The sequence below is a fragment of the Brassica oleracea genome, chromosome C7 (genome assembly GCF_000695525.1).
Source record: "Brassica oleracea var. oleracea cultivar TO1000 chromosome C7, BOL, whole genome shotgun sequence".
NCBI lineage: Eukaryota > Viridiplantae > Streptophyta > Magnoliopsida > Brassicales > Brassicaceae > Brassica > Brassica oleracea.
Window position 1 is genome coordinate 19,840,794 of NC_027754.1, and position 14,659 is coordinate 19,855,452.

At 38.2% G+C, this 14,659-nt stretch overlaps 1 protein-coding gene and 1 long non-coding RNA gene across 5 annotated transcripts; both read left to right on the top strand.

The window, feature by feature from the left end:
- The first annotated feature begins 4,730 nt into the window (after positions 1-4,730).
- LOC106304750 lies at positions 4,731-5,635 on the top strand. The gene is made up of 4 exons (XR_001262823.1): positions 4,731-4,814; positions 4,940-5,018; positions 5,152-5,272; positions 5,367-5,635. It is a non-coding gene; the product is annotated as an uncharacterized LOC106304750 (long non-coding RNA).
- A 5,541-nt stretch (positions 5,636-11,176) lies between these two features.
- On the top strand, positions 11,177-14,315 carry LOC106306220. Of its 4 annotated transcripts, none has more exons than XM_013742757.1 (8): positions 11,177-11,302; positions 11,376-11,528; positions 11,623-11,841; positions 12,062-12,177; positions 12,278-12,616; positions 12,731-12,869; positions 13,349-13,588; positions 13,668-14,039. In XM_013742757.1, the coding sequence occupies exons 1-5, from the start codon at positions 11,264-11,266 to the stop codon at positions 12,393-12,395; spliced, it is 645 nt and encodes a 214-aa protein (XP_013598211.1). In that variant the 5' UTR covers positions 11,177-11,263; the 3' UTR covers positions 12,396-12,616; positions 12,731-12,869; positions 13,349-13,588; positions 13,668-14,039. The 4 variants fall into 4 exon arrangements, with proteins under 4 accessions (XP_013598211.1, XP_013598210.1, XP_013598213.1 ...); XM_013742756.1 differs by having other exon boundaries at positions 13,421-13,588; XM_013742759.1 differs by having other exon boundaries at positions 12,273-12,869; positions 13,421-13,588.
- Positions 14,316-14,659: the final 344 nt, after the last annotated feature.

Consider the following 14,659-nt stretch of genomic DNA (forward strand, 5'->3'; position numbering starts at 1 on the left):
GGGGAGAGGGGACTCTTGGTGCCATTATGGCCTTCCTAAGGTGGACGTTGCAAAGGTTTTATAGTTTTTTTAAAAGAAAAGGTTTTATAGTTTCTTTAAATTGCTAAATTCTCTTAGAGTTTCAAATTATTTCATGGATTTTAGATTTCAAATGGTGTTGTTTAACATATATTTACTATATATACTTCCTTTTCTTTTTATATTTAGTGCTCAACACTTTCTTAACTATATAGTTAGCATACACATAACCCATAACTGAAAGTGGATGAAATAACACCTGAAATAATCAAACCGAACCAAACTATGTTCATACGTTCAGGCAATTTGGAAAATAAAGTCTAAATTTCATTACAAAAAAATATTTATATTCTAAGTTTTATAAAATATAAAATAAATATTAGAATGCAACTAAATTTCATAAAACATAAAACAAAAGATTACAGTGTGGGAGTATATTCTAAACTTTGAGAACATCAACCAAATAGTAAAATATTTATTCTTGACTCCGTATAACACAGAAAAAACAACACAATATATAGTCTAAACATCGTAAAAGGTTTTATTGTGAATTAGTAATGTATTTTATGGGAAATTTAATTTCCTTTTTCTATCTTTTTAAAATTTTGACTATTAAAATATTATTTTAATATAATAAATTAAATTAAATTTTGTATATTCATAATTTGGAATAAGTCAAGTTAAATTATCTTAATTTTCTTGTACCTGAAAACCTAGTTCTCTATCTTTTATTTCTTAAAATGTAGTTATAAACTTTAAAATTGTGTTTGAGCAAAGGTTCATTAATGTTTCTACAGGAGGTCTGAGTTTCAATTCCCGGAGAAAAACGGAATTATGCGAATTAATGGAAAAATAGCATACAATAGATTTGCAGCATGTCGCAAAGAGTACCGTCGAGCATGGATCCGATAGAGCGGTTTAGGTGTTGCAGTCAGGCGTGAATTTTCATAAGGCAGGTAAAATTGTCGGCTGTAGAATCGTCTGTAATATTTCTCAGAGCTTGTAATAGCATATTATATCCGACGTTAAAAAAAAATAAAAAACTTTAAAATTGTGTTTAAGATCTATTTTGGAACTTTATAAATTTTTATTTAATCTCCAAGAAAAAAAACCAAAACTTCGGTTTCCACCTCTTAATACCAAAATTAAATTCGATTGCAGTCTAAAACCTCAACATACCGGCGACAGTGTGTAAACAGTCGGAGCCGTGGCGATGCATGCCGAAATTGGCTTATCCGTAGCAGGTATCTAACTCGCTTTTCTCTCTTCTCTCCTTTCGTCTTACTGTTTACCTTCTCCGCGACTACTAAGTATGATTGATCTGTGTACTGTTACATTGATTGTGATTTTGATCTCCTTTGAACTTATTGTTCTCTGGATAGTCTCTGGTAAAGTGAAGTGAAGTGTGTGGAGGGTTCTGAGGAAGATTTTGATGATTCCGATGATGCCATAGCTTCTCAGGTCAATTTTGAATGGAGTTTCTAGTGGTATGTGAACTTCTTTAATGTGGTTTCATTGTTGTAAACATTTTCGAAGGGGACTCTCGTTCATGGCTAGTGCCGTGTGGCTAACTTGACAAAGAATCTGGAGCAAGTTTCTGGTGATGTATTAAGCTGCAGATATAAAGGTTGGATCTTGATCAGTTGGAACAGTTTTGGACTAACGAAATGTAGTTTTTGTTATGAGGAGAGCATTGTTTGAACCGAAAATGGTGTGTTTGTCGGATTCATACAATGAAGAATTTAAGAAATAGATTTCTTAGATTCTTGAGGCTAAAGAGAAATCAACATAGAAATCAAATGGAAAAAGAACATCAAAAAGAATTTATTGATTAAAGATTATATTATATGTATGATTACAAGTGTCTTTAAATCTAAGAATCAATAAGCTCTTTGTATGAAGTGTTTAATATCCCAAATGGGAGAAGAGAGACCCTCAATCAAGAGAAATATCTCTTTATTTATACAATGATATGTGTAGGATTTTCTAGCCAAATGGGCATAGTACATTGTCTAATGGGCCTCGAGGGAGGATGTAAATCCACCCCCAACAGTAAGTCCCCCCAAGTTCGTTGAGAGAGATGGAATCGATCTCTGCGAAGTTTACGAATAGGGTTTATTAGACAATGAACTAGACACATTCATGCCTATGACGGTTTAGGCGAGTTTATTTCGAACTTGTGCCTAGTAAGAAGCGAGTTTGCTTTAAACTCGTGCTTAGCAAAAGACGAGTTTACTTGACTCATGCTAAGACAGAGGCGAGTTTACTGAGAGCTCGTGCCTAGTGGAAGGAGAGCTTCTGTAAACTTATGCCTAGCCAAAGATAAGTTTTTGGTAAACTCGTGTCTAACAATAAGCGAGTCGACCGCAAACTCGTGCCTAATAAAAAGCAAGTTCAATTTAAACTCGTGCCTAAAATGCATGTTTACCGAACTATTGCCGACCCGAAGTCTCGTGTTGAGATTGTGTGTGTCGAGCAAGTTGTTGGCGTGTATGCTCGTCAGGCTATGATGACGTGAGAAAGCACCGGCCTGTGCTGTTTCCGATAAGCTCGTGGCTGAGAGCCATCTTTCGAAGCATGAGGACATATGGTGGTGGCAACTGCTTGTTGGCTCCGTTTTTCTCTTTGGCTCTGGTTAACAAAAAGCATGATCATGATTAGACCAATATAAACCAAAAGAAATGACCAACTGTTGCATAATTAATATGCAAGCTATCGAACTTGTTCTTGCTTAGTGCTCTCAAATGCATATGATGATATAATAATTGTCCACCAAGAGCAAACCAATCACAAGAATCATCTCATAAAAGTTATATGAGTGAGCAGCTTAGAGTGTTTAATAGTTTTAACCAAATTCACAATCTTTACCTTAACACTAATTTAAAAGTGATTAAAGTATGTGGTGATTTAGTAAAATAACTTATCTTTAGTGTGGAGAAGAAACAAACGTCCGAGGTTGTCAGAGGTTGTCGAACTTTGTTCGTATCTTGGTGAAGAAGATTCAAGACCTTGGTGCCGTCATATCTTCATTTCGAGTTGTGGCTTCTCGGGAAGTGGTAGCCGAGAAGGAAATAATGAATCAAACTCTCCTCATCCCTGTGACTGCAAGATTTTGGAGTTGGAAGATAATGCACCAGAGCTCGGGATGGAGCCTGAGAACATCGTCACTGATAGAGCCTAAGACGTTGCGCCTCCTTTTCACTTTGATGAGAAGCTTTTGTGACGTAGAGGCAAGAGCTTGATGAGATCGTGCAGAGATCATGGTGCGATTGGTTCCATTCCATCTGAGCTAGGAAACATGTTACGCCTCAGCTACTTGCAACTAAACCGAGAAAAGTCTTGATCTTCCCGTTACACCACTTATTGCCGAGAAGGACGTTCGTCGGGCTTCGATCATCATTGGGCTTGTTGGTTCAACGATCGTGTCTGATGCCTCTGGATGGATGGCTAGTTCTCGACCTCGGTGAGATCGGAGATCTCGAGTCAAACTGATGCTTTGTCTGAACGGAAAGCTCAAGCTCGATGCTCTCCACCAACGAGCTCTTCTTGGACATGAAGCTCGTGCCTTTGAAGATCTTTGGTCCGTTGATGAGCTTTCACTGTCAATGCGATGAACTGACCCACTCGCTGGATGTCAGGCGGAGGCTAGAATGGAGACCTTCACGACGTCAATGCTGCTCTTGTTCTTGTCTCTGCGGTTAGTCATGGTGATGAATCAAGGTCTTGAGGTCAGCTTGCCGTAATTGGCAAGAGCTTCTCAAACTTCTCATGAGACATCATCATGGCCCTTGGCATTAAAAAGCTTCTTGAGGCCCAAAGGCTCTCGCCATCTGGTCTCACATGATAAAGGAGGAAGCTTTCTCATGGAGCCTTGCTTGATGTCACCGAAGACCCACCGACGAGCCTGGAACCGAGCAGAATCTCTGAAACCACGAACTGGAGGCACAGAGGGAGGAACCGAGCCGAATCTCCACGTTGTACGACCATCTCATTGTCGGTTGCAGTTGAGTGGAGCTCGACGGCTCTGAGGAAGCAACGACGGCCTCGTCCATTTACAAACTCGCCGGAGATTAGAAGTTGTCTGAATCTTGTCGGCTCAGGAATTGACCCACGACAGCCTCTGTTGCCTTTGTCGGAGCTCTATCTGGACGGTACGGCTACTGCAGGAGAAGCAGGCCGATCTCTCCTCCCGTCACATGCTGGTTTGTCGTCGGGACCATCGAACGGAACTCAACGGATCTCCGTTTTGACCGGCGACTCCGAAATCCGATAATAAATTTTTTTTTTTTTTAAATCGTTCCCAAGTTTGATATGCTATCAAGATTGTTCTCTTTGGCCCCCTCCTTCTAGCGCCAACTGTTTGAACCGAAAATGGTGTGTTTGTCGGATTCATACAATGAAGAATTTAAGAAGTAGATTTCTTAGATTCTTGAGGCTAAAGAGAAATCAACATAGAAATCAAATGGAAAAAGAACATCAAAAAGAATTTATTGATTAAAGATTATATTACATGTATGATTACAAGTGTCTATAAATCTAAGAATCAATAAGCTCTTTGTATGAAGTGTTTAATATCCCAAATGGGAGAAGAGAGACCCTTAATCAAGAGAAAGATCTCTTTATTTATACAATGATATGTGTAGGGTTTTCTATCCAAATGAGCCTAGTACATTGTCTAATGGGCCTCGAGGGGATGTAAATACACCCCAACAAGCAGGTAACCTTGGCTCGTCAGGATATCAACTCACTTGAGATTTGAATTGAGAGCATTGCAAAATTCGATTACTGGACTGGTGGTGAGTCCTGAGTTTTATTTTTGTTTCAAGGCATATATGAGCTGACGACCACTAGCTGTTTCTCTTGGATCGATTTGATCTTTTGCGTTTATGTGACATTTCCTTTTTATTCTTTTTGGATGCAGACTTTAATCGGACAGGAGCAGCTTCAACTTCCCTGTAAATCAGAAAGCTCGTAACTTGCTTGCAGATGTTGAAACCAAGGTGGTCTTTTCTTATTTGAGCAGTCACATCAGCTTGAAATTACTGTGCTTATTCACTTTAAGTCCAACGGGTTTAAAGGGCAAACTTCTTCTCTTTCTGTTTTACAGTATTTCGTGTCCAATCTTTTGCACAGGTGGTTGAAAAACTTTGCTGACTGCCTGCTTGAAGGCAATCTCACAGAGGGAGCGAGCAACCACGGTGAAAATAATCGGTATAGCTAAGGCCCATGACAAGTCGAGGCCATTGTTATCAAGGTTTGTTGATATTTCAAAGCAATCTTGTTCTGTATCTATCCCTCTTGTGAGTTTTGTGATATATAAAGACGTGACAAAGGAAATGTGAATGCAGGGTTGCTTTTAGCTAGCTGTTGTTGATTTGGGAGTTTCCTGATGGCAGTTGCCTTGCGGATGGATGTATCATGTATATATATAAACTGGTCTCTCTTATAATTTATTAGCTGGCTTGGTTTGTTTGTTCTTCCCCACGTGGGTCTTGTGATGTTTTGTTTTTACTTAGGAGGGTCTTCCGTGAGGAGTTTATTTATTGACATGGACATTTGCTTTGTTCGGATTTAGACTATGAACCAATTAAAACACAAAGTTGATGCGTGGGGAGAATTATGTTATATACACATGGGATGTAAAAGTGGGCAATACAAGCCAAGTGAAGAGAAATAATATGGTTTGAGAAACATGTTTAATTTTGTCAGTTTGATGAGATTTGAGATTAAGATTCAAGGAAAACATATTGGACTGGACCACTGAGACACTAAGATGACACAATTGTATTGCTTTTGGAGTGTGAATTGTCACGGGTTCGTCATGCTTTTGATTTTGGATTCTGCGTGCGAATCATAAGATGATACAGTTGTATTGTGGGACTGAATACCATAAATAAGAGCACAAAAACATTCTCTTAACAAACATTTTTTGCTCAAAAAAACCCAAACAACATTTAGTTATATGTAGCTAAAATTCATCAAAATAAACCATTATTGACGAATCGCGATGGTCCATACGCATCTAGCGCTTAAACCATTTAGATAGTCTTTTTTTTTAACACTAAAATATTCATCGTAATCAAATGGTGGGGTGCCTACGACATGCCACACCGAAACCAGAGTATAAAGTACAAAAGAAAGAAAAATAACATGAAAACAAAGACAGAAAGTAGAAGCCCGATACCCATAGGCATCATAACAGAGGGCAAGAAATAGTAAAATTCGGAAAAAACCAAAGCTGGTTATTGACCATGTCTCCCTTTTTCAGTAAGCACATGATTTAACCATTGAATACCCATAGGCTATATAGGATTGGGTTCGGTTGTCTTTCGTGGCACTTTCTTCAATGCGAATTGCATGCATATTCTTTGACGTATTGACATGAGAAAAATTCCAAGCCTCCAGATCATTCAGAAATTGTAAGATAGCTCTTGTGTTAGTCATCCAACTCTGGAAAACCATTCAGATTGAGAAAAACCTCTCTAGCACGGAAAAAAGACGGTTCAAAGATGACGTTTATCTGTCTTGTGCTTCTCATGCAATCCACTGCCTAGTATATAAACCAGAGTTCTGCTTCTCGTAGAGATGAGATCACAGAGTAGGATCTGCGGCTATGAAGCATTACCGATCCGTTGGATTGATGTAGGATCCATGAAGCTCCACTTGGTGTGTGAGCTATTTATCCACGAGGCACCTAAATTAATTTAATAGCATCCCGAGGAGGGCGCTTCCAGCCTAATGTTGACCCTCCATTAGGACCTGTCAAAGTAACATACTCTGTATCAGAGCAGTTTGTTGACTACCACATGTCTGCATCCTCCTTTGCACGAACTAAAACTGATGCAGATTCATATCTCATTTGTTCAAAGACTAGTGCATTTTGGGCCTTCCAAAGGTGCTATAAAATCCAGGGAAACGCTCTCAAAAGAGTGGCATTCTCTTTCTTGTATTGATAACCACAAGGTGGAACAAGTTCAAGAAAACAGACCCTGGCGAGAAACCATTTGCTGGAAAAGGAATTCCTGACGACGACCACGTATCGACTGTTGTGGCACACTGAAACAAAACATGACATATGCTTTTAGAGTCAGCTCCACACGCAACACAAACTGGGTCCACTGGGATGCACCTAGACCTTAAGCGCTCTTTAATCGCTAGAGCTCCTGACAACGCCTTCAAAGGAAGTGCTTTAGTTTTGCGGGACATTTGGTTTTCCAGATCGCTCTCCACAGCTGTTTCTCTATGGGTGGAGTGGTTACAGCTGGGGGTGATGATAGTTTTGCAATGTATCTAAGAAACGGCAACCAATCTGTGATGTATATCCATGTTTGGTAAAACCCTAAATCACCTTATCTGAATTTCTCGAGGATGGCTTAATGCTGAGAATTCTAACTGCATCTTCCTCAATAAAGGCATCTCTCACTCGCAAATCATTCCATCTCCTTGTGTTGTTATGCATTAGATTAGAAACCTTAAGAGTCAGATAAACAAAACTATCTTGGGGTTACATAGGGACCTTGGTATAGTGTCAAGGATCCAATTATCATGTCTGTGGCACCCCCGGTCGTAATTGACCGGAAATGACATGGTCGCTGTTCCCCGAAGGCCGACCCAAGGTTCTCGGATTCTTCCGATCACCTTAGACCAACATACCGAGAACACCGACGCTCCTATCGGATATCACTCTAGGCTTTTCAACCCGACAAGCAATACCCGATAGTTGGTTCGTCCCGGACAAAGACTATTAACTTATGAGAACTCGTAATTTATAAACATTATTTATACATTATTTATTTATTTTAAAACATCTTACAAACCGTTATAGTTTTAACCTACGGTATATCACCCAACAACGTTTTACAGTAAATGTACAACAAAAGATTCGTTGCAAGGACAACAAAAACTACCGCTGATTACGCCGTTCCTTCAAATCCAAAAGAGTAAGTCTCCCGCGTAACGGTTACCAGCACACACGAATGAGTCGTGAGTAATAACATACTCAGTGAATCTAGAATCATGACACATTAAATCATCAACACAAACAATCACAATAATAATAATGCATAAGTATGATCACTCAAGTACTAGTACATATTCCATCCTTATGAATCTCGTCCTATACATCACTTTATATCACCCGTCATGGGTTCATAATTTTATTTTTATATATAGGCATATGCTAAACCCGAAACCACAAAAGGCTAAGAGAAAATAATTAAAAATGATTAAAACTCATCTCCTCCGGATAATCGCTTTACAAACACCCGAAACTGGATCGTCACCCAGTACACGGCCCTAGTCTGCAATAACGTAACTCTGTGTCTTCGTACATCTTGATACGTCACGTGAACCACGTACGAACAAGAGACAGCTCTTCGTATTACGGGGATATTTAAGTAGTGTGTATTGACTAAAACTTCATATGATATTACTTCCATGAATTATTAACTATATGAATGCATATATAATTATTACTTGGGAACAAGTAATAAGTCACAGATGAACCTCCATGATCACTTAAGAACATTTCCTAAGAGTTCACATGAGTTTAAGGCTTCAAGAATTTTCAAGAATAATAAGACAACACTTAATCATTCGTGACTATTCACTGCAGCTAAATCATGCTACACTCATACATGATTTATTCATTCATCCAACTGTCTAGACTCACCTTGATACAAGTCTTGAAACCGAATTTAAGAAGGCCTGAAACCAGTGGCGGATGTAGGATTTATATTCGTTGGGGGCAAATAAAATATAAACTTAGAAAACAAGGTTAAAAGATAATTTTAGTAAGGGGCAAATCAAATATAAACATAGAAAACAAGACTAAAGTTCATACATTTTATAAAGAATTAGAAATTTTCATGGGGGCAAATGCCACCAACTTGGCTCACCTACATCCCCCACTGCCTGAAACTGATCTCGAATGAGCTAAAACGATCCTGAGAATGGACAAGGTATTGAAGCCCAAAGAAAAGCCCAACCTTATGATCCGTTAGAAGCTTTTAGACTAGGGTTATAGACTCATATATATATGTTGTTAACAGTTCTGAAGTTGTAACTTTGGCTGCGCTTTCTAGCAGCCTCTCTTCTCATCTTTATGAATCATCAATACAACTCTTGAATCTCTTGCAGACAACCCAAAGTCTTTCACTTTCTGTTCTTTATATTTCAATAAAGCTCATTGAGCTATCTTAGTTTATGTTTCAATAAAACACAACTCTATCTAGTTCTCAAATGTTCACACAAGGTTCATGACAGTTAATAAGGTTCTCTGATCACCACATCCAAACCACTTCACTGCAGCTTACCAAAACAACTAGAAGGCTTGATCTTGGCTGAAGACTCCTTTCAAGCTAAGCTCACAATCTGACTATCATCAAAACAGAAACAAAACTTGGTTCAGAACAGAGCAAGGCTGGTGATTTGATCTGATCAGCTTAATTTCCTTTCTTCTTCCACACATCAACAACAACACAGCCTGGTTGAAGAAAACAACACCCAAAACTCTCTTGATTTTTCTCCACTAATTTTTCTCTTCTTTCTCTCTTGAATTCTCTAAAAATGCTCCCTGTTTTTTTTTTCTTTTGTTTCTCACGATAGGAGAGAAGAAAGTGGTGACTAATTATCTGATGGCTAAGTTGAGTTTCTTCAGTTTACACAAGTCTTGGTGAGAATAAGTCAGCTGGCTTCCTGGTTCATAATCATCCACTAAGCAGCTCAGTAATTTTTTCCTTTGAAGAAATCTCTCCCAACCACATGATTTAATTAAATTTTTTTTTTTAATCAAGCAAGCAACCAGACTGCTCACCCCTCCGCCGCTGCCTCTCTTGCTCACCCTTTAATTTTCGCTTCCTCTACTCAGCCTTTCATTGCCGTGATCCCTCTCGATATGTGTAGAAACACCGTAGCTGCTGAGATCGAGGAAAAACTCACCGGATCTGCTCCTCCTCACCTCCTCGATTCGATGCTTCAGTGGCAAGATCTACCGGCGTCTATGTCGTTGCCTTCGTTTCAAGTTATTTTTGGACAAGAGATCGTCTCTCCGCTACGTCGGCACGGCCCTCCGACGTCTTCCCTCTGCTCTCTCCCCTTCCGACAGCCGTTACTCTTCCGTCGCGTCGCATCGCATCGCTGAGCCCCACCATTCCGACACAGATTCTAGACTCCCTGACAAATGCTTTTGGTTGGGCTTGACCCATTTATGGGTTTGCGATGTCTTCTACCCAAGGCCACTAAAAAATCATGGCACAGTAAGATTTTATCTTTGCCGGATGATTATGAACTCGGGTCATTGATCCTTCTCCCAAGCATCTTGCTGGTCTACGATCTGTCATCTAGATTAAGTCTACAGGGTTCACCTAGCCAAAGTCGTGATGATGTACTTAGTTTTGATCCACGATTTCTTCAGCCTTCACAGGTCAGTAGAGATTTGATAGTCTCTGCTCTATTGCTCATGAGTACCACAGTAAAATTTAAGCAAATGAGGCATTTTTTTACAGCTATTACCTACTGTTCTGGAATCACTCACATTTTCTTGCCAGCTATTAACTTTCATCTTCGACAAAGGTCCTTTGGGAACTCAGTACGAGCTCATCCTCCACTCCTATCAGATACATAAACTTTATTTGAAGCTAAGGAGACTTTGTCATCATCAGTGTTGGTGTCTACCAACCGTTATCAAACCCTCTTTCTAGGATTTCCCGTCGTCGGTTCTTGTACCGACTTTAGCACTTTCTTCTAACATCAGTTTCAAGGTTTCAAATGAAGTATCTCTACGGGTTTCTTCACCCCTTTAACACTTCTATCTTTCATATTGCTGTAACTTTAGTTTATCTTCTAGCCGTCGAGTATACTTCCTGTTGTAATATTTAACTTTTAATTTAATATAAATTGTTGTTAAAAAAAATGATGTACCAGTGTTAAAAAAAAATGTTAAATTATTCCGTGGGACATTAACAGAAACAGAGCCAGGTTTAAAAAAGCAAGTACGTAAAACTCTCGTGATTTGTCAAAACCAAATATAGCGATGATTTGTCAATTTGGCCCACTACCACTAGCTTCATAACATTTATTTCATTTTTGTCTGCTAGTAATCATTGTGAAACATTGTGATCTTGGTCCGTGATTCGACCCATACTTTTTCTAGGTAATAAGTATATTTTCTTATTTCGAGATAATTTATTATATAAGAACAATCGAGCAAATCTGTTTCTCATCCACATCTCAAGGATCTTTCCGCATGGGTACTCTCGATTTACCTCATGTATCATTGTTCAAGGTTCTTTTTTCAACTTTGATTTCTATGAAGATAATAAATTATCACTACCATAATATATAATTTCGATGCACAGGGAGGAAGCGAAACATTTCTTAGGAACGTGTTTGAGAATATACTGAAGACGTATTTGAGGAAGAACCCGACCGCGAAGACGATATGGGAGCTCGTTCAGTCCGTGGACAATGAGAAGATCTGCTATGACCACTTTACTTTCAGGACACTTAAGGTACGTACCAATAATAGTCCTCAAGATTTGTTGAAACTAGTTGTAAAAATCGTTTTTCTTTGGGGTTGTAATTGACATACCGTATGTTTTATAGGTAGATGGATATGGAATAGATTCCTTGTCGAGTTTTTTCATGGATTATGGATATAAAATTGGAGGCGGACTTGATTTTCCTAAGAAGAAACTGCGAGTTCTCTGGTTTTCTCCACCGGATGCTCAAGTTCCAAATGACGGTCACGGTCTAGCCAATGGTCCTTTGCCACGACTTGTTATAGCTGAGGTTCTTGTGGACGAACTAAGCCTTGAATCACAGGTATTACTTGTTACAAGGGTGTTGTTATTCTTTAAATTAAAATATCTAAAGGCTGATTCCAGATATGTGCAAGATTACAGGTTTAAGGTCTAAAATTTTCACTGTGAACAAACTTTGAAAAAAACTGTGGTTTTTTTTTTTGGGACAAGAAAAAAATTGTTGTTATGATAAACCATTAAAGATATATAATTTCACACTCTCCTAATTCATGGCTAACTAGGGGATAATAAGGAAGTATTTGAAACCACTAGGTGGTAAACAAGCCGTTCTTTCAAGTACTTTGGGGTCTTTAATTTGGGAGAAGCCTACATGGGCCGACTTCACGCAACTTGCCAAGTAAATGTTATTACTTTCTGATCAGTAATATATCGCTTATAACTAATACAGTTGGTGGTCAGAGCTAATTTAATCTTGAATTGTATGCATGCAAGTAAAGAGAAAGCGAATTTGCGGCATGGACACTTATCCACGGCTATACAATGAACCATCTTGCTTTTGCGGTTCATCGATTTAAACACCGTTTCAAATGTGTGTGTGTGAGTGTGTTTTTCTAGATCCTTAGAGCACCTCCATCAGAGGTTATTAAGCAAGGGTTCTTAAGAGAAAAGCCCTAAAAATAAATCAAAAAGGAAAAAAATGACAACAACCGGTTCCTAAAAAAGAGGTTTTAGAATTGTTAAAAACCTCTAACGTGTCTGTTTTTTATTGGTTCTTCTTGTCTCTCTCTCTCGCCTCTTCCTCTCTTGGTCGTGACTCTCTCATTCGAATCTGTCTGGTAAATCATTCTTCTACACAGCTCCCAAACCTTGATTATCTATTCTTCATCATGTTTGATTTCGTGGGTATTATCTCAATTTAGGGATTTTGATTTTCTGATTTGGGAATTTAGGTTTCTTCCAATTTGGGAATAAGTCTATGAAAAGAGACATTCACACTTGTATTGAGAGGATCTTTGGTGGTTTCCCTGAAAATCTTCAGAAAAGAGATAATTACACTTGCCTCTGCAAGGTTTCGATCAAGGCACCAAGGTTCGTCTACTTCATTCTCTCTCTTTCTCTGTAATCAAAAATCAAAATATGTCAGCTTTATTTTCTAAGAAATGAATCTGCAAAAGGTCTGGATAGATAAAAGAACCGGTGGTGTTTACTTCTTTTCTGCCTAATATGTGTGTTGGTTTGATTACTTTATGTAAGCTCTTCAAAACTATACTCTTTTCCTCCTGAATTGGTTTGTTGATCATGTGGTTTTATATAGACCTCTTTTCAGTCAAAGTTAACATTTTTTTCTTTGGGTCAATCGATTAATTTTGAGTGATAGATGAGTATTGAAGTACATAGTCTTGTGGTTGCTCTTGTATTGCATTGTGTTTGTGTTTGTGTCTTGGTCAATCGATTAATGTTATTGTATTGTGTTTGTGTCTTGGTGTTGTGTATATGTGGCATTGTAATGACATTGGTTATGCAAGTTTAATCACACAAATCTCTTGTGTTTTTCTATTTTTCTTCAGATAGAAGCCATTGGTCTCGGTTAGGATCTGTGTAGTTGATTCCGGTTCATGTTTGCTGTTTTAATTATACAGACAAAGGAACCAAAACAGGGTCAAGGGCGAGGAAGAAAAGGACATGATGTAGAAGTAGAACATGAAGAAGATGATGCCACGACATCTGAGCAACAGCCAATTGAGAAACAAGCTGAGGAGTTCTCTGGAGAATGGGATACAAATGTGCCTGAGCAGGCAGTGATAGTAGTAAGTAACACACCAAATATGTTCTCGGGTCTTTGCATTGTTTCTCCATGGATGATTCCTTAACTTTAAGAAATAACAGGGAGAGGAGCAAGGGATGAAGGGAATGAGAAAGCGGGTGGGCAGAGAAAAGGGCGTAGCGTGGGAATCATCATAATCATCACCATCAACATCAAGTTGGAACACCACCTTCAAACCATCCAATGAGCAGCATGGAGTAGCCAAAACAGCAACCACCGGGACCAAGGATGCCTGATGGGACCAGAGGATTCTCGATGGGAAGAGGAAAGCCAATCACGGTTCAGGCAGACTGATCCAGAGCTGAGTGAGTTGTGTGATCATGAGTCGTGTGTATGAGCTATTTTCATAATCAAGATTATAGCAAAACTAAAAAATGAGAGTTTATTGATGAATTTAATTATCCAGAAAATATAAAGATTATAGCAAAACTAAATTTAATAATTCAATTTCTAAAAAATAAAAATAATAATTAAGAACCTCATAGGAGTTCTTCCATTGGACCTTCTCAAAACTAATTACAATATTAAGAGTTCTAAACTACTTAAAATACACAATTAATAATTAAATTAACCTTAAGAACCCATTAAAGGTTGTAACCAATGGAGGTGGTCTTATGTTGTTCTTTTCTTTTGGAGTGAAAATTACTTTTATATATAACATCTCGTGATGGTTATATATTATTGATAAGCGTGCCAGTTTGTACAATGAATCACATGGTTCATGAATATGGTTTGTAATATTTGTTGTTTTTTTTTTTAAATTTGTTTTCAGTTATAATAATTTGTTCGTGTGAATGTGATTTATTGTGTATGTTATTTATATATATTAAAACATTCAAGAAGTGCTACGCCGAGTCGATCCCATAATTTTTGTAGGTAAGAGAAAAGAGGTGTTTTTAAATTTCTTCCCTACATAATCTCTACGTGTATTATTCAGTTAACACAAAATTGTTAGAACTTTAGATGTTGTAAAGGTACGACATTATATTATTCAACCTCATCTCTTGTTAAATATGTTAAATGTATCCGTATATGTTCACTTGTAAAAACCTCA

What these genes read in the sequence shown, in the direction of transcription:
- LOC106306220 (XM_013742758.1), top strand. Translation starts at nt 11,264, where the DNA reads ATGGGTACTCTCGATTTACCTCATGTATCATTGTTCAAG. An exon ending in CTCATGTATCATTGTTCAAG is followed by an intron (nt 11,303 to 11,375) that starts GTTCTTTTTTCA and finishes TTCGATGCACAG; the next exon opens with GGAGGAAGCGAAACATTTCT. An exon ending in TTACTTTCAGGACACTTAAG is followed by an intron (nt 11,529 to 11,622) that starts GTACGTACCAAT and finishes TATGTTTTATAG; the next exon opens with GTAGATGGATATGGAATAGA.